At 43.9% G+C, this 26,971-nt stretch overlaps 1 protein-coding gene across 5 annotated transcripts in view; it reads left to right on the forward strand.

The window, feature by feature from the left end:
- Positions 1 to 26,432, forward strand: part of kcnq5b (potassium voltage-gated channel, KQT-like subfamily, member 5b) — a 103,253-nt gene extending 76,821 nt beyond the window's left edge. The window contains exons 2-16 of one of the 5 annotated variants that reach the window (XM_020049752.2): positions 990 to 1,080; positions 3,438 to 3,564; positions 8,076 to 8,251; positions 9,170 to 9,295; positions 10,159 to 10,269; positions 10,464 to 10,559; positions 11,705 to 11,799; positions 12,890 to 12,916; positions 14,809 to 14,868; positions 16,030 to 16,253; positions 17,723 to 17,834; positions 18,406 to 18,537; positions 19,054 to 19,161; positions 20,779 to 20,905; positions 21,096 to 26,432. In XM_020049752.2, the coding sequence (XP_019905311.2) occupies positions 990 to 1,080; positions 3,438 to 3,564; positions 8,076 to 8,251; positions 9,170 to 9,295; positions 10,159 to 10,269; positions 10,464 to 10,559; positions 11,705 to 11,799; positions 12,890 to 12,916; positions 14,809 to 14,868; positions 16,030 to 16,253; positions 17,723 to 17,834; positions 18,406 to 18,537; positions 19,054 to 19,161; positions 20,779 to 20,905; positions 21,096 to 22,331 (2,848 nt within the window). In that variant the 3' untranslated portion in view covers positions 22,332 to 26,432. Of the gene's footprint in view, positions 1 to 989; positions 1,081 to 3,437; positions 3,565 to 8,075; positions 8,252 to 9,169; positions 9,296 to 10,158; positions 10,270 to 10,463; positions 10,560 to 11,294; positions 11,375 to 11,704; positions 11,800 to 12,603; positions 12,616 to 12,889; positions 12,917 to 14,808; positions 14,869 to 16,029; positions 16,254 to 17,722; positions 17,835 to 18,405; positions 18,538 to 19,053; positions 19,162 to 20,778; positions 20,906 to 21,095 lie in introns of all 5 variants that reach the window. The other 4 variants (XM_020049753.2, XM_010872934.3, XM_020049754.2 and 1 more) reach the window with 4 other exon arrangements.
- Positions 26,433 to 26,971: the final 539 nt, after the last annotated feature.

The following is a 26,971-nucleotide window of genomic DNA, read 5'->3' on the forward strand; positions in this document are numbered from 1 at the left end:
CTGTTAAAGATCTGTCCGTCTTGGAGAGGATTTAGGACCTAGTCTACACTAGGATATGATTTAACCGTCTCTATCCTCTCATCAGTCATCACATCACACTCCACACGCTAGAGCAATGGGGGATAGGAAACAGCTAATTCTGGGATGGTGGAGAACGTTCTAGCGACGCATTGTGAATTCTTGGAAGACCTTACAGAATGGTCTCTGTGTTTCAATATTTTTTTTTAATGTCACTACTGTGACCCTGAATCAGAATTCTGAGTTTAGTTCCTATCTTCCTGGCCTTTCAAAGCCTGGTTTTCACTGGCTCGCAGATCCCAGCTGACTGGAATGCAAGGCTAACCTGTAGCAGTGTTGGGTGTACAGGATGTTGACAGTAAGTCAAAATTCTCCAGTGTAACACCCATTCTAGTTTCAATAGTCACGATTGGCTAAACTCAGGGGCTGCCTGGAAATCAAGATACTATAGTTTCAATTACGTTCCTAGAAAGACACGAGATGTTCTTTGACATTTAAATCCCTATCTCTGTGTCTCCTTTATAGACACAGCATGGCTTAAGACCGAGCTCAAGGCTGATCAAACACAGATGTCCTCGCACCCTTTAACACAATGGGCATCCGCAGTACTAAATCCAACACCCGTAACTCCGCCACTGACGCCGTTTGGAAGGTCATTCGCCCACCTCGCGTATCAGATTCATTGGATAAAAAAAATAAATGTTATCATTATGAAGGTGGAAGATTATGGCTGTTTGGCAGAAAGGGAAGGGTATGGAAAGAAGGACTGGATACTGCTCATTATCCAGTCCAGCAGTGGTGCATATTTCAAGCAAATCACCTTAGCGTAAATAAGTTGATAGCGGGAGAAAATGATGACGGTACAGATGTATTTCGGACACATAAGTAATTTCCTGACTGAACTTCCAGTGCCGTCTTCTGTTTCATATGGATAAATGTTAGTTATGATTGCTCTTTGTTTTGTCTTGTAGGTTCATCTTGGTCTTTGGCTGCCTGGTCCTGTCTGTGTTCTCTACCATTCCAGCTCATCAGGACTTCTCATCTCGCTGTCTGCTGATCCTGGTGAGAAACTGGTTTGGAATAGTTTTATTTAATGCCTTGGACACCTTAGCTGTCCTTCAGCATGCCTGTTCACAGTGGGTCTAGTAATAAAACTGTAAAGGGTTATTCTGCTGTACTTCTTGGAGAACACTTTTTTGGGTTACAGATACCCAGCCTGAAACCCCAAAGAGCAAGCAACAGCTGGGTTGATGCACAGTGGCTAGGAAAAACTCCCTAGCAGGTCAGAACTTAGGAAGAAACCTAGAGAGGGACCAGACTCTGAGGGGTGGGCAGTCCTCTTCTGGCTGTGCCCAGGAAAGATTATTAGAGTACAAGGTTATAATAGTGAATGAATACATGTGGACTGAAACAGAATCCAAGTCAGCAGCATGACCAGGTCGTCCAGGTCTCAGTAATCTAGGATCTAGTAGCCAAATCTACTAGGGTTAGGGGTAGGATTATTGTCAGGATTAAATGGGAATAATGGTTTGAGTCCCAACTAGGATTGTAAAATGAGTGTGCTTTTCTGCATGTGTTTGTGTCATAATGTTACCAGAGGTTGATGTGTCAAGTTAATTGTGTTCATTAATGTAGGGCGACATATTCCAGGACCTTTTTCAGATTAATGGTTTTCCTTGTGCTAATTCAATAATATCGGGCAGTATTCTTCCTTGTTAATTTTGCCATGTCACATGTCTACCCTGTAATTTTGAATGGGATTGACATTCATGTTTTAATTTACTTTAAAATATAAATCCACAAATCAATGTGTGGAGCATGCTGAGATTAGCTGCCGCAGGTTTTTGAACAAAGGACAAGATGGCACCCCAAAGGACTTTAATGTTAAATCATATGTACTAATGTGGGAGGGTAGGACAATGTCCAATACTTGGATACATTCATGATTAATTAATCAATCCTCCTGTACCTGGGCAAGAACCCCCCCCCCCCCCCCAACTGCTAAGGTGTCAATATAATGCTAGGGTGTCCATATAATGCTAGGGTGTTCATATAAAGCCCTTTCTGATGTCACGTCATTCCATCATCCCAGTCATCCTTATTCATCCACTCAGTTTCTCCCTTTGCAATGCCCCTTGATATAATAAAAATAAATGCATTCAGGTGAAACGTTGTGGGTGGGGGGAGGGAGGGATTGTTCATTCTGGGAGTGGGTAAAATGTTTTGAGTTCATATACATATCTTTCTTTTAAATAATATACAAAAGATTCAAGAGTTACATTAGGATTTGGTGGATAATGGAATGTGATTTTGTTTGAAAACTTTGTTTTAAGATGTCTCATTCTAGGTGGTTCTGACACAGTAGATGCACCCATTCATCTGTTCCTGCTATGCCTGATGTAACTTCATGACAGATAGGAAGATTGATATGAATGGATTATCCCATAAAATGATTAATCCCCTTATCATAACTGGATGTGTCACGTTCTGAATGACTATACTCATTAACACAACCTCTCCAAATTAAATCAGTGTAAACATCAATAGGTATGTGATGATATGACAGGAATGAATGCCCTTTAATCTCTACTGTGAAAACCATACGGTTGAAACAACACACATCTGTTTCCAGGTCTGACAGTTGTGTGTTTAATTGAAGTGCTACAAAGGTCTGATGTGAAAAACCTCATGAGAGCCTGTTTTGTTGATTTTGTGTTCTTTCCCAAAATGCTAAATTAACCAGTTGGAATTTATATCTAAACTTAGCCCTATCCAAAACCTAAAACCTTAATTTAATACCTACATTTAATAACAGGCCAGACAGAGGTTTGACTGAAAGCGTCTGAGTTTTGTTTCAGTTTGGGTTAGGTAACAGTGCCACAACCAACATAAGTAAATGCATGATGTTTATCCACGCTGTAAAAATGTTGGATTGAAAACTTCATAGAAACCTCTGATTTCTAAATTGAACTTGTGATACCTAGTTGAAGAATGAGGCTTCTGAGTGCACTGTGGATGTATGCTAGTTAGCTTATGTTCTGCTAATTCCAGTAAATGAAGTTATTTAATGTACGGCTGCGACTCATTGTTTACCTTAGTATTTGTTTATCTCTACATTCTCTGGTGTGTCGGTTGGAATATGTCAAACTGTGTCTGCATGCCGAGACACATTAGCAACCACTATAAGTCATTAGCAGACTATGCTACACAGACACATCAACATTTCAATGTTCAGAAAAATACATTTATAGCACACATACGTACGATAATACATTTGAAAGGCCTGTTTTGACATGTCTAATGTCTACTCAAACTACGTAGTACCAGCCGTTCATGTATAATTCAGTACCCCATCTACTCATAGCTACGAAGTCATTGTATATCATTATTGCCGACTACCTGTTCAACAATTTGTGTAGGAGTTTGTGATGATCGTGGTGTTCGGCTTGGAGTACATAATCAGGATATGGTCTGCCGGCTGCTGCTGTCGCTACCGAGGATGGCAAGGGCGCCTCCGCTTCGCCCGGAAGCCCTTCTGTGTCATAGGTGAGCAAACGAGTCATTTCATTCATGGTCATTTAAAAATAAATAATATGATAACCCTACGGAGTGTGGTAATTTGTAAGGTTTTTTAGAGGGAAGATTCCAAACCCTCATTAGACTTAACGGTCAAACGGACATGGTAAGTTATTGAAGTATTGGGAATGATGTGGTGGTCAGCTTTGGACCTCTTAGGGCCGGAACTGAAAGATTTTTCTTCTTCATCTCCTTAACTAGGCAACAAGATTGGGTTTTAATAATACCAATTAAAACAGTAACAGTTTACAAATTTTACGGGAATCAGTACATGAGAAGGGCTTTTAAAGCTACTGCTGCAAGACTGACTGTTTCCCGTTTTGCAGTCAGTCATGTAAATTCCTCCTGTTTTATTATGATTAAAAGCAACACATACATTTCCTTACTGCAAATCAGTATGGGTATTACTTGCTTATGCTTTTTGTTTGACCATAGGAATGTGACTTCTGAGTTCAAAAAGACACATGGGTAAATTACAGTGTAATTGGCCTTAAGCATACACACACACACACACACACACTCTCACACACACACACACACATAATTGACCATAGCTTTCTGGCTTGGTGTTGTATCTGCGGTGTTTGAGGCTCTTACAACTCCTTACAGGAGATGGAGGATCGACTGACTACGTAAATAGGCCTCTCCATTAACCCGTCTTAAATTCTTTCCAGTGTTTGGACATTTATATCTGCCCTTCTCGTACGGCCATTGTACTCCGGGGAGGGAAACTAAGCGCTTAGCAGTCACGCTAAGTTGTCAGAGCTAGCATCGGTAGTCTCTCCGATCTGGCGAACGTCATGCCAAAGGAGAGAGAGGGAGTGGGAGAAAGAAGGCGGGGGGGCTAGAGAGAGAGGGGGAAAGAGAGGTGAAAGAAAGAGACAGAGAGAAACACACAGGCAACCAGGAACAATAAAGCGACAAGGTGACTAGATACTACGATATGAGACGCTCAATAAATAGACCAGATATTGTGATATGAGAAGCTCAAAACAGAGTAGATAGTATGATATGAGACACTAGATAAATTGACTAGATACTGTGATATGAGATACTCAATAATCTGACTTGACACTTAGCGTGCGCCTCCTTCCCTCTCCTTACCTCCCCTTTCTCCTTTTCTCTCCCGCCTTTTCCGTCTCAAATAAGAACATACATATGGGAATCCAATCTTAGATCACCCAGCAAGTAAGCTGTACATTACCCACAATTGAAGCTCCAACTTTTGTTTGGGCCCACTGTCCTGCGAAGGCAATTTTTCAACACAGACACTAAATTAGTGTTATTTGTTTTTACATCATGTTTGACTGATTGACTCCACGATAGGAATACATTGCATTCAGAAAGAATTTAGACCCCTTCTATGTTATTACATTACAGACTTATTCTAAAAATAGATTTAATATATTTTTGGGGAGATTAAATAGGTTTTTTCCCCCCAATAACAGGTTTTTTGACATTTTTGCAAATTTATAAAAAAAACCCCAGAAATACCAAGTTTGCATATTTGAGTATTCAGAACCTTTGCTGTGACACTTGAAATCAAGCTCAGGTGCATCCTGTTTCCACTGAACCCCCTGAACAAGGCCCAGTATTAAAACAATTATGGTGACCATGTTGATCTTGGGCAGCTTCGATGCTGCAGAAATGCTTTGGTACACTTCCCCAGATCTGTGCCTTGACACATTCCTGTCTCGGAGCTCTGCGGAGTGTATTTATTATCCAGAATGAGATTCTGGTGTCATATGAGTTTCAGAATGTTTCATAACATGCTTAAACACATTCTCATGAAGCATTGAATTCAATGGCAAGTGATGACTCAGCAGATAGGGGCGATTTTTATTTTCAACTGCAAGCACAGAAAAAGTAGAACTAAAAATGGTTGAACGGCCCTTTAATGCTTTTAACCTCACGCCAAGAGCTGTCCTCTCTCCACATATGTGGCTTTGACTGTCTAGAGGGGCATGCAGAAATGTGAAGAATCTGGCAGCCACCAAGGACACACACACACACCAACACACACATCTTCAGCCGTAGAGAAGATACCTACACATCTGCTGAGAAATAGTACAAAAGAGTATCCGAATCAGAGAGTTTTATTGCCAACTATGTTTCCCAACAAACAAGGAATTTATCCAAAAGGAATAGCCCTTTGAGATCTGGGAAACCATCCCAAAGTCTCACTTACCACGTATAGGGCCCTCCGCGGTTGTCGTAGCAGGGCTGCTGTCCGTGTCGTGTGTGACTGGCGTGGGGGACATTGGGGACAAGGCTCAAAGGGTGAACCCGGGATGTGCAGGGCTGCTGTTTAAAGCTAGACCCAGGCAGATGGAGACTCCAGATGTGGGAGTTATGTCAGCACGCAGCCACACACTTCAGTCGCACACTCAGACACGCGCATATGCGAGCACCCACGCAGTCGCGCTCATAAATGTGTGCTCTTACAGACATACGCACGTCACTTATTCACACATACACACACGCACACACACACACAAAAACGTCACTCACACGCTTTGCTTTCGAAACGGGTCATTCATTTACACACCTTCTGCAGAGGCCAATGCTCGGCCAGGCACTTTACGTCCCTGCAGGCAGTCTGGGTCTGGGTATGGTCTGGTCTCCGTGTGTGCGCACGGGCGTGTGTGTGTGTGTGTGCGTGAGCAGGTTTTTATGGCGTCGCCGCCTCCCTACCGCCGCTGCGCGTCAACTGGCTCATGATTTATAGGCCTAGAGCGATCCGGCCCAACTTGGTCAGCATTTGTTTTTCATGTCGGAGCGTTGAGTTCATCCGGGAGTACGGACGGACGCGAACAGCGGCAGGATATCAAACTCTCGGAGTCTCAAAAAGAAAAGAAGAACGCACTAAGAGGGAACACCAAGAATGAAATAATATTACTTTAGTTTTGAGTTTCACTTGGTGTAGCGTCTTTGAAATGGTGGTTACATTTGAAGCAAGGCGGGAGGGGTAAAAAAAAAAGATTCTTCTGAAATAGAGGAGTAGCCTCGCATTGGTTTCTGCAATAGTGTTTGACTATGTAGGGAGTAGACACACACGTGCACACACACACACACACACACACACGGAGACCAGACCATACCCAGACCCAGACTGCCTGCAGGGACGTAAAGTGCCTGGCCAACACCGTAAGGCCGGGTGTTTTGTAAAAGCACTTTGTGACAACTGCTGATGTAAAAAGGGCTTTATAATGAAATGTGATTGATTGATACATTTGATTGATTGATAGAGTGCCCCTATGCCAAGTTCACTACGTAGGGAATGGGGTGCCCTTTGGGCTGCGCCCGACGTTGTGTTTCTTGTGAGCGTGACGTTTTTCTTCCTGTGCTTCTGGTGACTGAGTGAACTTCCCCCCGCCCTCCTGCTCATGTGCTAATGATGCACAGTAGATTGGGGTTCAAGGGGTTGGTGTGTTATGTGTCAGTCTCCGTAGATCTTCGTGCGTGTGTGTACGTGGGTGCGTACTGTTGTCACCATCCTGGCTGGAACCAAACCAAAACAAACAGATTAAATGGTAGGATCATTACACAGGAGCACCATGTGTCGAGGACAATAAAAGGCTGCTCAGAAATGAGCTTCTTTTTTTTTTTATCCCAGAACACAATGTCCATATATTTAACCATATGTCAAACCAGCCTCATGACCACAGACCACTTTTAAGACGCCATCCCAGAACCTCCATATCTGCAAGCCTTTGGTGCTGGTCATCCTCAATAGAGTCTTGACCTTACTGCTGTTTGACATCAGGTTTAGGGTAAACGTTTTGGCGTTATAATTAGGGTTATAGGTTTAGGTTTACTGTTAGAGCGTGATTTTAGAGCGTGATTTTAGGTGTCAAAGTTCACGTGTTCAAGGTTAGGGGGAAATGGGATGAGGATAGGAGGGGATGAATATTGGATATGATTAACCAATGAGCCAAGTGGGGTGATTATGAGGCCATCATGCTATGAGGGTGAGATTGTAAATGTAGCCAAGACACCAAGGTTAACTCCTCTACTTTTACAGTACAATAAGCATTTCAACTGACTAGAGACCACCATCTAACATCCTGAGAAGGCAATATCCCCTTCTCAGCCCCACAGCATTGGGATTTGGTCAGAGTGGTTACAGTTAACCTGTGTGTTATGTTACAAAAGCTTTTGTTTATGGTGGTGAATGTTATTCAACCTGTATAGAATATAACAATTGAGAAGGTTATTGATTTCACAGATAATGTTAAGCCAAGATTTGTTGGAAATATACTTGCCTTCCAGCTTGATAGTTGATTCCAGCCGTTTCATGTTACTAAACATGGTTAACGCTGACAGTCTCCCTTGCACGTGTCCAGTCCACACCGGAATTTTAACCTGTAGCTACTAATCTTCTCCTTCAAATGAATTGCCGTTTCTCCTCTCACTTCCCCCTTTTCCCCTATCCATTCTTTCTCTGACCTGCCCCCCCCCCCCCCCCCATCACCACCCAGATATCATTGTGCTGATAGCGTCCGTGGCGGTGGTGTCAGCAGGGAGCCAGGGTAACATATTCGCCACGTCCGCCCTGCGTAGCCTCCGCTTCCTGCAGATCCTGCGAATGGTGCGCATGGACCGGCGAGGGGGCACCTGGAAGCTCCTGGGATCGGTGGTGTACGCACACAGCAAGGTGAGGCTGACCGAGCACACCGTCACGGGTGAAAGTGGAGACACCCCAGATCCCCTCCGCCCCTCCTCTCAGACCTCTGGGGCGCATTACGCGCGTCGGGTCGGGTCAGGATTATTCCGCCTGGCCTGATTTGCGCACTATGTTGAAATCGGAGGAGCTCAGAGAGACGTAACCTGGCTTTCGGCGGTAATACGGAACCTCAGGGCTCATCCGCCATAGGGAAATTGCTGATTTTTGTTTCTGAGCTCGTGTGGGCCGTGAATTATGTATACAGATGGTATTGATTTCACCGATAGTGTTCCAAAAACGACGTGTTGTGAATAGTTGAATAGAGAGAGATAGATGTAGAGAGTACTGTTTATCTGTGGGTAATACAGGATCCTACAAGGCAGTCTTCCTGTTGTGTTTAAAATTGGTTTAGATGAGACAATATATTTGGGGTTGATGTCATGAATCTCACTGTTTTGCCTCCTGCTTTGCCACCTGTAGCACCTGGCGTGTGAGTGTGTGTTGGGCATTCCTGTAATCTGTATCATCATCTGCCTGGGATTACCACTGGAGGTCCAGCCCCAGGGGACACATAGCCCAGTATGAGAGCCCTAATCTAACACGTACATTAAAGACGCAAAACACATTCGGAGCCCTGATCCTACGGGGTCGCGCGTGGACGCGGAGTCACGCGCCGTGCGCCGCCACCCTGCTCGCCACCTGCGTTTGTACGGGTTCACCACACGGCTCTGCTGTAACCCAGGCCCCCATTTTACGGATGACGTAGTGGACATAGCAGGGACATGACACGGCCTACCTCCAGTCATTGCTAGGTCTGACCTGTATTTAGTATGACGTCTCCGCTGTCCTCTGTCTGTGGTGACCCCCCAGGACGCCCTTCGTGAAATCGTCTGCTGTGTCTTCCTACAGGAGCTGGTGACAGCCTGGTACATTGGCTTCCTGGTGCTCATCTTCTCTTCCTTTCTTGTCTACCTTGTGGAGAACAAGATCAACAGCGAGTTTGCCACGTATGCTGACGCCCTGTGGTGGGGAACAGTGAGTAAGCTTTCTTTTAGAGTCCCCCCGTCTGCTCCCATCGTGGAAGAGTCTGAGTAAGTAAGTGGATGCTGTAGGACCAGTCTATAATTGTAGGATTGGAATTTTTTATCAGTTATTGAAATATGGTGTTTGGAACTTTTTTTATTGAATGGCACAACTCAGTGGCAGACGTCCTTGATTAGTTCTCTGGGTCAGAAGAAAATAACCATGTTATTCAAGTTATTAATTTCTGAAGAACAAATGTACATCCCAGTAATAAGACTGGAATTATGTATTATTATGTATCGTTCATAATACAATTATTAACCCACATTATTTGTCAAAGAAAAGAAAAGAGGACAAAAAGTTATTTATTTAATTGCTGTGGACCTTCCTTTTACTGGCCCACCTGTTTTGCTCCTTTGATTAAAATCCTTCTATGTAATAAACATCATCCCCAGCACCATTAACCACCCTTTCTCGTACTGCCTCGAAAAACTCATAATGCTACGAAATGGCCTCAGCCATCTTTGTTGTCCTTGACAACCCAACGTGGCAGAATCGTTAGAAAACCCATAAAGAAAAGAGTAACTAAAGGTTTTTGACCTTATCTCTTGTCCTTTTCAGTCCATTAGATAGTAAAGAAGTTGAGTAGGAAGTAGAGCTACATGGAAGGAAAATATAGAATGATCCCAGTTTGATAACACAGTTCTCTGTCCTGTTGAGTGATATAAACTTTTTTGACTAGTAAAGTATTTCAATTGCTGTGATTTACCAGTGCCTTATATTTATGTTGATTGCTACTCTGCACAAGTGTAGAGCTTTCTTGGATCATAGGGACGTCTTTATCAAGCCGTCATTTTGCTGCCGTGTGTTCTCAGATCACCTTGACAACAATTGGTTACGGGGACAAAACCCCAAAGACATGGACCGGACGCATGCTCTCAGCTGGGTTTGCACTACTGGGCATCTCTTTCTTCGCTCTACCAGCTGTGAGTCTGCCCCCCCCGCTCCCTCACACACACACACACACACACACACACACTTATCCATATAGTTACTAGGCAGCTTCCTCCCCCATTGTTACTTCACATGATCATGTTGTTAACAGTCACATTGAGGCAATGACCCAGCATGGCTGACAAGATGGCTTACATCCTCTTACCTGATTCCCATGTCTTCCCAGGGGATCCTGGGCTCAGGCTTTGCCCTGAAAGTCCAGGAGCAGCACAGACAGAAGCATTTTGAGAAAAGGAGGAACCCTGCTGCTTGTCTCATCCAGGTTAGGGAGAATTTTCATACTGCATCTAACACAGTTCAGTTCGTGCACAGTGACATTAATACTTCTTTTGGTACTGTGGTCTCCTCAGTGATGGTGTCAATTCAAATTGCCTTTGCGCTTTGAAAACAAGTTATATCGTTTTTGGGTCAGAGATAAATTCTGTGATAATCCTTTGTGTATATGTACCAAACCCTTAGATGTTGATTTCCAACTTTATTGAACGTTTTCCATTGATTAAATCCATAGAGTTGACCTCTCTTTAGGGAATGTGATTTGCATTTAAACTCGTTCAGTTGAGAAACGGACATTTAGGATGTGTACTCTATTCTCCTCCACTCCTGATGCTTTAACCAAGGGAGCGGGAGCCAAGCTTCAGCTGCTTGTTGTCCTTCCCTCTCTCCTACATCCGCTTTTCTTGTATCCCTCTCCTCCTCTTTTCCCTTTTGTGGAGAATCTGACCTCACCCCCGTTGTTTCCCTTTGTGCAATCCCTCTGTCTTACATGTTGCCTCCTCCCGTCCTCCTCCTCTACGTTCTCACCTGTTTCCTCTCACCAGGACTCTTATCTTTTCCTCTTTCTCATCACCTCCTTAACTTCTCCTACTCACCTTCCTCCTTCGCTATCTTCTTTTCCCTCCCCTTGCCGGCTTTTCCTCCTTTCTCTACTTCCTTTCTTTACCTCCTTTCTCTTGCTCCTCCTCTTTCGTCTCCCCCTTTCCCCCTCACACTGCCCCAGGCCGCGTGGCGCTACCACTCCACAGACTACTCCGCCAGGCCGAGTCTAGGCGCCACGTGGCGCTACTATGAGAGCCTCCTGTCCTCACAGCCCCACAGGCATGTACAGTTGCCCACCGTTGCCTGACCTCCGAACTCCACCCGGCAAGAGAATGTGTCACTCACGTGTGACCTTTGACCCGTGACCGTTTTCGTTTTGCTTTATCACTAATCAGAGCTTTTTTTTTTTATCTCCATTCAGATGTTTTTGTTTTGTCTGTCTTTATTTTCTCTTTGATCCCTCCACCTCCCCTTTCTCTCTCCCCCTTATTGTGTTTGTCCTTTGTTTGTTTTTTTATCTCCTTTTGACTCTCTTTGTGTCTCTCTCTGTTCTCTCCCCACCACCTGGTTTTATGTGTACTCTGCATGCAGTGTGTCTGGCGTAGTTATTCGGCTGATGAGAACTCGGTTTCCATTGCTACCTGGAAGCCTCATTTGAAGGCGTTGCATACCTGCAGCCCTACAAAGTAGGTACAATGTTGGCAGCTGGTGTCTATATTTTGATGTCTGTGCCCCTGTTAGGCAATCTGTTTGCCCAGCTCTTTTTACATTTTCTGTTTCTTTGGAGCTTGATCCTAGATCCATTGATGTGTCCGTAATAATGGCCTTAACTGTTAACAGCACAGATCTGGGACCAAGCCTCTTCACTGCTTGTTTTTTTACCTCAAATACTTTTTGCTCATCTACTTCAATAATTATTTTGTGAATACATGAACACATTTAGATTTGTATCATTTCTCTTCTGTCATTGTAGAAGGTATCGCAGCCAAACAGAGACACCTATATTGTCTTAGTCCAAACAATCCGGATCAAGAATTCTTAAAACCAACCCCCTCTGCCATGCACCCACACACATAACCGTGTGCAAGCACACACTAACGGATCCATGTGCATACACACACTTTAACACACATACAGTTTGTTTTGTCGGAATAGTTACCGAATTCTGCTTATGCGCTTGCTAATTCAGTCTTGAGCAGTGGTTCTCAACTCTGACCTGGCGGACCTGGAGCACTGCTTGTTTTCTACCTGGTAGTTTTTTGGCATTTACCTGGTTTCCCAGGTCCCAATCAGCCCCTAATTAGAGGGCTACATTGGAGCAGTGTGTCCTGGAACCTGGAGTTGAGAATCACCCCAGCTTGTTGTATACTCATGTGCTCTTGGCCAGGCGGCTTAAAAATACTCTCTGCATGTGGCAAATGTATGGTGAAATGTGACATGGATCTTGCTATGGTCTTTTGTGGGGCAGGTAAGGGGTTAATTTCAATCAGACCCCCATTTCAGTGTTTGCGCAGTTGGTCCCTCTTCCAGTGATCAAATTACTTCAAATAAAATCCCTGGTCTTGGATAATACAACTGCTACCAGGGCAGTCCACCATCATACTTGACCTGGGATGTATATTGTAAATGAAGACTGCGTAAACTTTGCCATGGTGGCTTTGAACGAATCCCAGTCAAGTTTTTTTTTCTTAGCGCGGTTATCTGATCATGTTTGCTGTTTGAGAGAAATTGCTAAATGTTTTCTCGCTTTCTCCCCTCTCCCATCTGTCACTGAAGAAAGGACCAGGGAGAATCATCCACAAGGTTGGTAACCCCTGCATGTACTGTTCTTAACCAGTGACATAAACAGTATGTCAGACAGAATCCTATTCCCTATGTAGTGTACTCATTTTGACCAGGGCCCACAGGTTTTCTTTTTTTTGCCATCTATTTGAGGAATACAGTAGAAAAATTTGACCCTATTTCAATGTTTTGAACCATACACGTTGAGGTGATGTCTACCGTACACCCTGGGCCTGTGTGAAATATACTGATGTGTATTGCTCTGGAGAAGTGTATATGCCATGGGAAAAATACACATGAAAGCTCTCATCCAGTACAATTTAGTCCTAAACAGAGTCGCAGCCTCACTCTATACATATTTTTTTGTTTTATTGTTATTTAAGGTGGCAAGCTGATTAAGAAGAAATTATTATTTTCAGCAAATAGCTTGTTGAAATGTATGACTGCATGCAGGGTCTGTAGGGGCTACATGAGGACTGAGGCCTTGTTGGAGGTTGCAGCATGGGTAATAGGGCTTTTTCATCTGCCGCTCCGAGGCTGTGGAACGTTCTCCCTGACCACCTGAGGGCCCCTCAGACTACAGATGTTTTTAAAAACACATCTTTTTAAAAAAGCCTTTTATAAAATGTATGGCCCTTGATTTCTTTTGTATTTTTATATGCTCTGTAGCACTTTGAGATTGATAAAATGTAAATGCAATACAAATAGAATTTATTATTATGTGAAAATGAGACAAATTTAATTTAGAAACCGGGTGGCAACTAAAGAATTTGTTTGAAGAATGTTATTATTTTTCATGACATTTCTAGGCTACACGTACAGAGTCAAAAGAATACTGTCTGAAATAAAAAAATAAAAAGACATCCCACGCAAACCTGAACACATGAATCACACGTAGGTAGAAGGGATGAAACAATGAGAGAGAGGGAGAAACAGAGAGAGAAAGCTCCAGCCTCCTTCACCTATTGAATTCGGTTGAAAAAAAAGTTCTGGTCTTTAAAAGCTCCACCTCAAACCTGCAGGAGAAAAATACAGCAATAACAGTAAAATCTGTTTTAGGGCCATTGAATCAGGTGCCCGATGGCCTTGAATGCCCACTGGTGCAAGTTCTAGAGGTTTGTGCCGTACTTCACACAAATGACTCAGTGTCTCTGTCTCCCCTCTCACACTCTCCCCCATCACACTCTCCCCCCTCACACTCTCTCCCTCTGTCCTTCAGCCTTGGCTGAATTAATATGGTCAAATGAGGAACACGGACAGAAGTAGTCATTAAATGATAGGCTTTTTCCAAATGTTGACATGCCTGGGCTCTTCGATTTCTCTCTCTACTCCACTAAGCTCAATTGCCTTTTGAAAAGGCTCTTTTTAAATGTCAGCCAGTGGTTTACAAATAAAGCTTCTTTGCTGCCTCTTAAGTAACACTTCAGGCTGATTACAGCCTTGTGATCTAGTTGAGTCCATAAAGCTTTTATCGTGACAAAATAGTTATGTCATCTGTCATCTTATATTATCCATTAACTATACATGGACATTCATACAATTCATTTCCGGTCACAAATGTACAGATTGGATTTAATATAGTAATCATGGAAAGACAGAACACATGGGATATTTTACAGTTTAAGGTTTGTAGACATATGTAGACTTTCATTGATAAATAAATATTCATAAGCATAGGTTATTTCCATATGCGCAGACCGGCATTTCCGCCTCTTTTTAATTCATTTCAACCCGTTTCTTCCTTCAGCGAATGCCCACTCTTTCTACCGTGTCTGAACACCGTCAGCCTTCCTAAAACCTACTTTTACATTTATATACATAGACATTTGGGCAAGGCCACCTGCGCAAAAAGGTTTAAGCAAGCTTGCAGGCGCATACGTTTTCTTACCGCAATTCTTTCCTCTGGTTTGTAGTAAGGTCCTCAGTAGTAAGCAGAAGTTACTGAGGAGGTGTACCCTACGGAAACACGCTAGGTACACGGCACCCCACCATGCCCGCTCCGACTCATGACTACTTTGGGAATGACAATTCATTTATATACTTGTGCATGGATTTGTATTAGCGAAAGTGGCTGGGTCTTAAAAATCGGGTGTATGCATTAGCGGCTCAGCGGTATTGATAAGCTTCTTTATAATGCCTGAAATAGTTGCTTGTTGGCTCCACTTATAGTGCAATAACGATTTGCTAAGATCTCCAAATCAGATCCACTGAATGACAGGTATGGTGGCCTTCCGGTACATGTGTTTATTGTGCATTTATTTAGCGATAGAGTGAATAGAGGATGCCTCATTTTGGCATTCCTCCGTCACCTTCTATAATTCGGGAACATCTACTAACACACTTCCTGTCACTCCCATCATTCCAATCGCCAGAAAAAGAGAACGACACTGTTGCACCCATCATCCAACATCCATCATCCATCGGCCAACATCTGTCACAATGGGAAACGATTAGATGTAGTGTAGCCTCCTAACTCACGCCTGCTGCCTGTCCCTCTGCACCGCTTCTCTGCATGTCATCGCGGCCTTTAACACACGACCCTCTGACCTCAGCACTCCACCCGACTCTCACGCACCCCTGACGGCATCTCCAGTCGCCGACTGCAACGTCGAACGTCCATGCACGCCACTGATAGTCAATTAACATAGTCATCATCACCTCACCTGAACCCCACGAGGGTTTCGATTTGTCGGCCATCCCCCGCCCCGGCTGCTAGGTGACTCTTCCGTTGATGATTCGCCTGGTGCCAGTTAGAGAGACAGGGATTGGCCGGCTGAGGTCACGGCTATTTAACCGACTAAATTTGAAACAGATGAGAAGAAGGCGCGGTTAGTGGCGTCCCGCCTGAAGCATCCTGCCTGTTGTGCAAACCTTTTCAAATTATTTTATTCAATAAGCCGCAATGCATGCTGGTCTTTGACAAAGCCCTATTTGTCCTGTCTGCGATGGGTTACCGTAGGTCCTATGAAAAAAATTATAATTTAGGTTTTTAAGTAACGAAAAGAATGAAGGATATTGAGCGAGAATTGTGTTCCATAGATCCTTCCAGAACCCAGATTGTCGATCTGTGGTGTGATCGTTGATCCACTTTCCTTTCTGTCTCCGTTTCCCTTTAACCCACCCCACCATCACAGCCAAAAGTTGAGTTTTAAAGAACGAGTCCGGATGGCCAGCCCCAGAGGTCAGAGCATCAAGAGCCGGCAGATGTCCGCAAACGACCGGCGCTCGCCTGGCGCCGAGACTGGGGGTAGGGAGGGCACCAGCCCTGCCAAGGTCCAGAAAAGCTGGAGCTTCAATGACCGCACCCGCTTCAGGCCATCCCTCCGCCTCAAGAGCCAGTCAAGATCCACCGCTGACGGTGAGAGGAGCCAGCGATCCATCACAATGAGTCCACTGTAGGGGTTTAGCATGTTTAGCATGTGGTTGGTGTACTGTAGTTATGTTGTAATGATAAAGACATGTGTCAGTGTTGAGGTTTGTACTTGAGTCCGCCCTGAAATGTGCAGTTAATTGAAATGTTGTTTACTTGTGATCTTACCCTGACCCTGATTACCCTGTTATCACCCACGAAATGTCCACTTATTTTACTAATGATGTCCTTAGATAACGGTCAGACAAATAAACTTAAACCACAGTAAGACATATGTTACCATTAAACTTCCTTCTCGACTTACAGCTATATTTCTATTATGGCTATAATTGCCTTTTCCTGGCTTCGCTGGCTCTCCCAGTTTGTTATAAAATAACTACCAGTAAACCACTGGTGTTATGGGCAGACCAAAGCCATAGAGCCAGTCGTAGACCCAGACATACAGCCAGCTAAAGACCCAGCCATTCACCCAGTCATAGAGCCAGCTATAGACCCATCCATAGAGCCAGCAATAGACCCATCCATAGACCCAGCCATCGAGCCAGCTATAGACACAGCTACTTATCCAGCCATAGAGCCAGCTATAGACCCATCCATAGAACCAGCCATGGAGCCAGCTATAGACCCATCCATCGAGCCAGCTATAGACCCAGCTACTGATACAGCCATAGAGCCAGCTATAGACCCATCCATAGAACCAGCCATAGAGCCAGCTATAGACCCATCCATAGAGCCAGCTATAGACCCAGCCATAAAGCCAGCTATAGACCCTTCCATAGACCCAGCCATAGAGCCAGCCATAGAGCCAGCTAAGCCAAACGGATGGAATGCTAATGTCGGTTTGCGGTACCTGGTTTGGACAAGCGAGGCCGGCTGGCTTGCCTGGCTCGGTTATGCCTGGAGCTCTGGACAATACCAGTCCAGCCAGCCAACTGAGGGGAGGCAGGCCAAGGGAACAGCCACAGTGACCAGCTGGTCTTGCCAAAAGGCATAAAAACACTCATTTGAATTGAATGAAGGGTACAACATTAATTCGAATGGAAATACTACAGACAGAGGGAATACAATTAGAAAGAGGGACTTGGCGGAGATAATTCAGGGTGTGAGAGCTGTTAAGAATAACGTAATGTCTTATGATCGTAAAAATGAAGTGTTAAACGGCTCACCAACCACTCAGTAATCATGTTTTACAGTATATGTTCAATCTACTGCAGGGCCGGCTCCAGGCATATGTAACATAAGAGGTCACTTAGGGCCCCCGACCGCTAGGGGGCCTCTGACTGCTAGGGAGCACCCGACCAATAGAAGAGAGGGGGCCCCAAATCAATTTTGCCGGCACTGATCTACTGTTTCTTATGGACGATTTAAACAGCTACCCTGCTAAACCTGAAGGAACGTTAGGGAGATTGATGTTTGCTGACCCAGTGTTCCCCCCGTCCGTCTCTCTATCTCTCCAGCTGACTCCACCGTGACTGCTGAGGATGGGTTCGGGGACGACAAAGGCTGTCGCTGTGAAATCTCTGTGGAGGACTTGTTGCCCTCCGTCAAGTCTGTAATCCGGGCCGTCAGGTGAGAGGCACACTAATGCACATGCCCACTTTTCTCATTGACACTGTGACCTCAAGTTGATACAGCAAAGTGATCTATGTAGCATACTACCTCAGGTTGATTTTAACTTAGGTCTTAAGCTACACAACTTCTCTGGAAATTTTTCTTTGGAAATATTAAATTATTTCCCATAAGAGTGCTTGTGTTTATGTTGAGACAGAGGAACGGCTGTACTTCTCCTCTTGGAAATGTATCTTTTTCATGGGGTTGTAAAAGGTCTTTTCACTTTGTTTTCATAACCTCTTGTGCAACACATCAGTCCTAGTGTGTTGTTGTAAATCACTTTGGTTGAGTGTTTGCTTTATGACTAGCGTATTTTTGTAATTCTTTGTTTGAGACCAACCTCTAGTGGTAGATTTTAAAACTGCATTGAAATTCCGTCCCGATTTATGAATCATATTTGTTTGGACAAAAACATTTCTCGACGTAAATCCATTTTTTTATTGGACAAGTTCAGGTAGCCCTACCTGTATTCAGAATAGTTTTTCCTGTTTGTTGCATATTGAACGACACCCTGGTCTGGTCATTTAAGGATTATGAAGTTCCACGTAGCTAAGAAAAAGTTTAAGGAGACCCTGCGACCGTACGACGTGAAGGATGTGATCGAGCAGTACTCTGCTGGACACCTGGACATGCTGTGTCGAATCAAAAGCCTGCAGACACGGTGAGAACCCCAATGTGTTGTCATGCAGGTGCACTGTGCACGTGAAGACCAGACCTAACTTAAGACTCTTATAACATATTGCATGAAGAACATTGTCTGTCCGGCCCGTGTATGCTAAGCTAACAGCACTGCTAATCCCCCCCCCCAGATGCACAGTGTGCATACATGTTGTGTGCGTGTGTGTGCACATATTTGTAGAGACTTTCAGTATTTTAAAACTTGTTGTCAAATGGTTCCACACCTTGAAATAAGTCTACGGGGTCCAGAGATTCTGTATTCCAGGGGGTCCAATTCTTAAAACTTCCATTACAAACTTTAGCTAGTAGTTAGCTGCTAGCATTGATACAGCTTTTTAATGAAACCTGAGACATGGAAAACTGTTTATTTCCCAAGCCCACCTGTTTTCAGGGTGAGCGGCCATCTCATATATAGCAGTAAAATAGTGAAAGTCTGCTTACATGTCCTCATTTCCGTGTGTGTCTGTCTTTTTGTGTGTGTCCTCTCTTTGCCCCACAGGCTTGACATGATAGTGGGACCCCAGCCCCTGACCAGCCGATCCAAGACATTTTCCTCCCCCTCTCTGCCCGTGTATTACAGCCAGGGCAGAAAGAACTCCACACAGGGGTCAGAATAACCCCCTTCACCCCGCTCACACACACACCCCACACACACCTGTTGGTTTTCGAGCACATATTTCCCCCTTCTCCTACATGTGAACCTGAGGCTCTGCTTAATCTGCGTCCCGAAATGTTCTGAATTACAGCTTCATAAAAAAAATACAAAAAATGTTCCCGAATTTGCTCCCCAATTGGAAATGACCTTTACATTTCCATCGCACAATGCCTCAGCAATTCTGGTTAACTTGAGCCCTAGGTGACTGCATGCAGGATAAATGCCTGCGTGCTTTTCAGGTCAATACACTATGAACTGTTTCTGGATTTACACAGTATGTACTGCACACATGATCCACGTGGGATTGTGGAGGGATGTGCTCAGTTTCTCCTGTTGTCCTCCTGGTGATGAGTTTTCGGATCTATAGTCGGTTTGTACTGAAAGTGCAAGCAGAGTGCCACCATGTGGAAGAAACATTAAACTACTATTTGCTTTTCTGGTCTGGGCTATGAAGGTGATCCGAGCTGGACACATCGACAGATAGCCTACTGGATGTAGAAATCAGCATAAACATTTGAAGCACCAGGTTGTCATTTCCGGTCAGTGGAAGCCTATGGAGCGAGATGGAACTTGGCTGACATTCTGCAGATTTTCTCATCAAGGAAATTTCTTGGAAATATCTTGATGTCAATACACTTTTCCGTCCCCCGAAATAATCATATATTTTGAATGCAGCGGACTATGTTTTGGAGACTTTATCCTTTGCCGTTGTAAAACATAAGTAAAACAAATAGAGTGTAGTGTGACAGCAGGGTAAATTAAGATATCGAACAGAGACATTGCGCGGAATAGGCGTCTCCTCACAGAATATGCTACAACGCAGCAGTAATGCCCAGTAGGATGTTTCCTAGTCATTCTTGGCTCCTCTAATAGGCTCTCCCTACTCAGTTTCACATAATAATAATAAAAAAATACAATTCAGGTGTTTTCCCAACCACTTCATATAAACAAATTAAATGATTTGAGGTGAAAAGTTCTGTGTGGCATGACTTAATAATAAGTAGATATGTTAATAAATATTATTTTGTTGGTGGGTAACATGTTTGGAGTGATACAGGGATTCAGTTACTCATGCCAGTAGAAGGGTTAGTACCAGCATCACTGTCTTCCTGTTGTCTAAACCCTTCCCTGGAGAATGGCAGATAGGGCGAAAGAATCACGACTAAAACACAAAAACCTCGAACTTTTTTTTCACCTTTGCAACCAATTTCAAAATTAATAGCTTTACAAAATAATGATTACAATTATAGAAACATAGATACCAAGTTGATGCATTTTCTCTCATCTCCGACACTGAATCTTCTCTTCCTCTTTCTTTCTAATATGGGTTATCTTAAGTTGAAAGTGTATCGATATGCTGGGGATATTAATATATAGTTGCAACATGCAGTTTATCTAGTGACATTATATAGAGCCAAAGCTGTTTGTATCTCCAGTTGGTAGGGGACCAATTCCAATTCTAACTCTCTTTCCTTCCTTCTTGGTGGACGGTTTACTGTAATCCTCCGGTCCTATACCATTTTGTCCTCTGTACCCTCTTTCTGACTTGCTACCCTGTGTGCCCTCCAGAGTGGACCAGATTCTGGGTAAGGGCCAGATTCCCCTGGACAAGAAGATCCGGGACAAGCTGCTGTCGGAAGGAGACCTGATTGAGGATATGAGTATGTTAGGAAGAGTCTGCAAAGTGGAACGGCAGGTTGGTGTGCTTTCATGAAAACAAACACTGCGGGCTTCTAATTGTAGCACGTGTGAACTCTCGCAGTTGAATATATATTTGATCCCTCATTCCTTTCCTTCCTACTTCCTTCCGTCTTCCCTACTATCCTTCCCTCTGTCCATTCTTCCTCCCCTCTTCGTTGTTCCTTTATTCATTCCTTTTTGGTTAGGTCCAGTCCATTGAGTCCAAGATAGACTCCCTGCTGGACATCTACCGCCAGGTGTTACGCAAGGGCTCCTCCTCGGCTCTCGCCCTCTCCTCCCTGCCCCTGTTTGAGCTGGAGCAGACCTCCGACTACCAGAGCTCCGTCCTCTCCAAGGAAAACTCCACATGCTCCACTCAGGCCGGCAGCGCCGGCGGTGACATGGGCAGCGCCCAGGGCGGGGGTTTCACACACTCCTCCATCCACGCCTCAAATCTGTCCCACGGCCTCCACCTGATCCTGGCGCCTCCCGACGAGCTCGGCCTCGGCAACAGCAACAACGGCCCACCTTCCTCGTCCACCTCATTCAGTCCGTCGCCCCTTCCAGACCGTCGTCATCATCGTCGTCATTGTACCCTGCCCGAATGTGGGGAATCGGCCCGCACGGGAACTGTCTCCCACCCGTCCCCGATCCTGTCTGACAGCGGCGGGTTCCCCACTTTGGCCAGGCCTCCACCGCCCCCTGCCAGCCGGGCAGTGGGCCCTTTCAGGCCACAGAGGGAGGCCGCACGGGACCTCTGCGCCGGCGCGGACGTGAGCCTGGGCGAGGACTGCGCCGGTGGGGCCCCGGGACCGGGACATCCGGGGCGACCACACGGAGGGGACAGCGGCGGCGGTCGGCCTGGCAACCCCAAGGAGGAGGGCTCCTGGAGGAGACACATGAGCCTGGAGATGGAGCCTCTGGTGCCGCTCTCCTTGGCCCTGGAAGGTGGCTGCCGCCCTGCTGGCTCCAACCCGAGCCAGGCAGACCGAGGCCTGGGCAAATCCATGTCCGTCCAGGACCTGATGCAGGGCGGGACGACCACCTCCGGCGCCTCGGATGGGCGTCGTCCCCACCACCCCAGCCTGAGCCTCTCCTCCCCCAGCCCCTGCAATAGCGACTCCCCCACGGGCTCCCGTGGCAGCAAGGAACCTGGCGGCGGGGGAGAATGGGGGGAGGAGGACCTCTTTATCTGTGACAGGGACGTGGACGCCCTCTCTTTCCCCGCCGAGGCTCGGGGCGGAGCCTCTGGCTTTGATTTCCTGTCCCAGGGGACTGCAGACACCCCCTCTTACTCCGCTGAGCTTCTGAGGACGGGGGCGGGGCTCGGGGCCCGGGGAGGGTCCAATAGGAGCGTGGCGAGTGGGAGCGGGAACACATCGACTCCACCCTCTGCCGGAAGCACTGAGTCCCTGAGCATGCCACACGTACGGCTAAAATAAGACATGGCCCAGTGTCGAACGGACCAATCAACCAGCCTCAACTTACAGACGGAGTTTGTCGTGTTTTGGGAGGGGGGAGCAGGGAGGGGACTAATGATAGTTCCTTTAGTTGATTTTTATGTTGACTTATTTGATAAAAAGCATAGTATTTTTCATACATGTTGACCATACGTGAGCATATCATTGCATGAATTATTATTTTTTTAAAGTATGGTTAAGAGGGGAAAAAGAGGCAGTGTATAAAAAGACTTGTTACACGCATATTAAAAAAAGAAACAAGCAAAACTTGATCCTGAAAGACAGTGAGTTGATCTGTGATCTCAACACTGCATGAACACTGCATGTTTTCAGTACAAAGTACATGGATGTCTGTATTTACAATTAATACTTCAGTAACAAAGAAGGTATATGGATGCCTGTCAGCTTTACAGCAAAACCCTACTAGAAACCTCATATTTGATTTTAACACATGTAATCACAATGTACAGTAAAGGGTTAAAGTGAGGGACACACAATGGGGCAAGTTAAATGCTTACATGAAAGCGATATCTTACTGTTTCTCTAAAGCTTTTTAGGTGGCCATCTTTAAATGAATGTTGCCTCAGCAAGGCTGTGTTTTTTTCCATTGCTGTTACCATGGAAACATGTTGGTTCAAAACACCCTTAGTTGTAATGATAGGGGAACATAGGTCTTTTTGAAGTGCCAAGTCCAAGTCTGTGATAGCTTAAGGTCAATTCCATGCCAATGATATGCCACAAGGTAACACACACAGTTTACATGGAACCACTGTACACAAGCTGCTATTCAGTCCCAGGTACAGCCGACAGCAACACAGAAGAGGAATAGCTGCTAAAACCATAGAACAATTATTCCTAGAATACATTCCACCAATCATGCCACATTGACTTGATTGGAGATGCCCATTCTAGTCATTTCTATTCCTAGAATACAGCTTATGAACATAGTCTGCTTTTTCTACCTTACAACCATAGTATCTACATTCTGAATGTTATTTTTTGAGATAACTGTGTATCTCCTCTTTGGAATTCTGACTTATTTTCGGCTCTTGTTACACTGTGTATTGGTAAGAGAGCAGGGCAAAAATATAATGTTGGGACCCTCTTTTAATGAAATGAAAATATTGTCTTACAGTACATGATTTCAGTCTATATCAAGCTGTCCAGCTGAAATTCTTCTAATACATTAACATAGGACCCTTCTACATGGAGACCAGCGAGGTCACGTTTGAGTTAGATTAGGTTGTGTCTACGTTCAGCCTGTTAGTTTAAGGGGCAGTTGAAATATTTCTGGAAGGAGGGCTGGTCCAAGGCGGCGTGTCATGCGCCCAACATGTTGCAGTACCTCCATTTCATTCCAACTAAATACGTATGAAATTTCACTTGATTTGAAAAATGTAGTTCTAATTATAGAAATATGACTATGCGATATATTTTCCACCAACAGGTTTCTGTGCAAATTCACTTTGTAAGCAACTCAGAGGTGACAGGCTCGGAGCGCATCAACCACCATTGGCTTTTTCAATACTACAATCAAATGAATATACTCTATGTACGGTACAGATGTGAGAAATGGAAAACACAGTCCTCTCTACATTGCATCCATTATCGTACAATTAGGATGAATATCTCTGAATGTCATTGACCTCTTTAACATTTAGTAACAAATGTTTGGTTTAAGGTTGAGGAATAGGATTGGAAATTTACAGGACGCTCTGCTTTCCTGAGTAACTGGACCTGATGGGAGTACAGACGTATGTACACACTTAAAAATAGGCAGTGCCGCTTACTGTTATCGTTATCGAAATGTGGTTTCCATGTTTGTTCAGACGTCGATCTGAGTATTCAACCTTTACCCACTGAAAAATAATGCAAGTGTTGAATTCCCAATGTGTTCTCGCTATGCTTTTTAACATCCTAAAGCATGACCAAATTCCAATGGAAAAAATGATGTCAGCTGTGTATCAGTTGTCATGTTCGTGTTTTCACTATGCTTTCAACCATTTAAAAGCACAAAACAGACAAGTTACAACTAAAAATGTTAATACAATGTCAGGACTTTTTTATAAAAGCACAACAGTTCAAATTAAAATACAGATATTTTGTATTTACGCAAAATGTTATCGCTTGTAGTCCATGTTAAATTACCACACATTCTTTTGGGATTGCAGTTTACTTTCAAATCAGCCAGCTTAGTAACAAGAAACGTAACCCCACTGAATATTATAGCAGGCCTAATTGTGAAAATCTCCACAGACTTGCTTTCTTGAACATGCACACTTTCAATTGTCATAGTAAAATATTTGGCCATGCTACTGAAGGTTAAATAATGTTAGATTAGTTTATAAGATAGACTTACCTTTGCAATATTTAGTGTATAAAAAAGTAATAATTAATTTTGTTCGGTTGACGAACGAAAAAAAAAACACATCTACATTAAGGAGACATATCTAATGCTTGTTTCGTTCAAGCCACTGGTTCAATCTTAATGTTTAGCAATTATTTGTTGGTATAGTTGGAGACGAAATTGGCTTTAATTAAATTGTGTTTGGTTGTCAAAGCACATAGCTTTAGGATGTTGGATGAGAACTTCAGATAATGGCTTAAATGTCAAATGTAATTTAAGTTCCACACCTGAGAGCCACTCGGTAGCTGGTTATTAGTTTGACAGCAGGCTTGTTTGACAGTGGCCATTCCATTGGTTCTCCACCTGCCCAGCGCACATAATCAGTTTTCTCACACAAACAAACATTGCACAATTTTGTGCCACTCCGTAAAAATAACACACACAACCTTCTCTAAAACAAATCTTTGACCAGCCCTCTCCAGACAATACATTTTGTACCAGCACCCCACTTCCCGGTTAATTTCAAACTGTCCCTTACTGAAATTATTCTGTCCATTGTTGAATTGGACATTATAATAGGTTTGGTTAGCTAAGTTATGTTTTTGTCATTATCATGGCCATGGCTGTGGCTGTCTAGCTCATTGCTGGCTACTTGGATCTTGTCTGATTCTGCCGGCAAATTAATACATTTCTAGCCACTAATGTGTTCAATTATAGCCACAAGGGACGCTTTGTGAATACTTTCTGAAAGGTTTTGCATTATTTTCCAGAGAACACATTGCCCCTCGTGCATTATCCCTTATAAACCTGCCAGGCGGTAGAATGTATAAACTGTGACGCTAATCATCTGTAAATTATGTTTTGCACTCCCTGATGAGCAGTGTGAGCGACATCATGGCTAATGCTAACAATTAGACTTCTTCACTTAAGGGGTAGATCACACAAATCACTAAATGACATTGTTTTCCTTATCTGTCTTCGGACTGGACAAAGAGAGACAGAAATGATTGACCGTAATTCATTTAATGGGTAGTGAAGTAAATGTTTGGGTGGACTATCCCTTTAAATTACAGGGCCTTGTTCAGGGTGGCACTATGTAAAAATGTATTTTGAAACAGAATGCACATTTTTACGTTTTAATTGGGCATGCTCAGGTAGTGGACTTCTCCGGTTTCAAAATGTGTTGTAAGATTTCTTCCCGACTGAACAAGTTCCGGGTAAGGACTATTGGGTGTTTCACCAACGGATGTTTCAATGTTTCAACGGAAAGAAAAATATTCTAACTAAATGTTGTCCTGTACTTTACATCCACAGCTCCCGTACACTTTCTGTTGAAAATAGAACCGACAAGGGTTGATTATATCCACATTGAAGGCTTTACCAAAATATGTAAAGTATACCAAACATGCAGCACATATGGTGCCTTTCTTATATATTTTCAATTTTACCGTTTCTTTTGTTCCCAACATGTGGGTTGTTGTCCTTCTGTCCTGAATAATATCTCACATACTTGACATTTGTTTTGTCCCAGGGCATTATTTATACACGGACAGAGCTGGGCATTATTTATACACAGACAGACCATGTAAGCCTATTACCAAACAATACAGGCCTTTAAAAATGTCCTCCCTCTGTCTCATATCATTACCCTAACTTATTGAAACGATGTGCACACACCTATATGACGATACTTTTAGTTAGCTCAATCAAGCCTGTAATCTTGTCAAAAATGCAAAATGAACTTTTATTCTCATAAATCAATAAAAAAAGAGAATATTCAATACGTTTGTAACATTTTATTTGACTTTATGTAGGCCTACTGTCAGAGCACCATCGGTTAATGTACTGAACCGTCTGAAGTTAGGAATGCCTCAGAATCATAGTTTAACAGTTCAAGTAAGTGCTAAAGTATTTTAACATCAAATGTATATGAATGCATTGGGAAGATGCAAGCAAAATGAATGTAACAGGTCAACATTTAACATCATAAAAATATCTAAATCCACAGTTAACCAGCAACTGTACCTAGTTGACTGCAAACCAGGACTGTAGATATCACTGTTGTGAGGGAAAATTACTACAGTCATCCATTCAGATAAAACATTTTTGAGAACCATAGTTACAAATAAATGAACAAACGACATTTTTCTCTGTCTGCTCTTGCGATGCATTGTGAGCCTAGACCAGACTATGAACATGATGTGTAGGAGTTTTGGGGGGTTGGCAGGGATGTCACCTCACACTACCAAACTTGGCTACACTGAAATGGCATTGA

The sequence above is a fragment of the Esox lucius genome, chromosome 9 (genome assembly GCF_011004845.1).
Source record: "Esox lucius isolate fEsoLuc1 chromosome 9, fEsoLuc1.pri, whole genome shotgun sequence".
Lineage (NCBI taxonomy): Eukaryota > Metazoa > Chordata > Actinopteri > Esociformes > Esocidae > Esox > Esox lucius.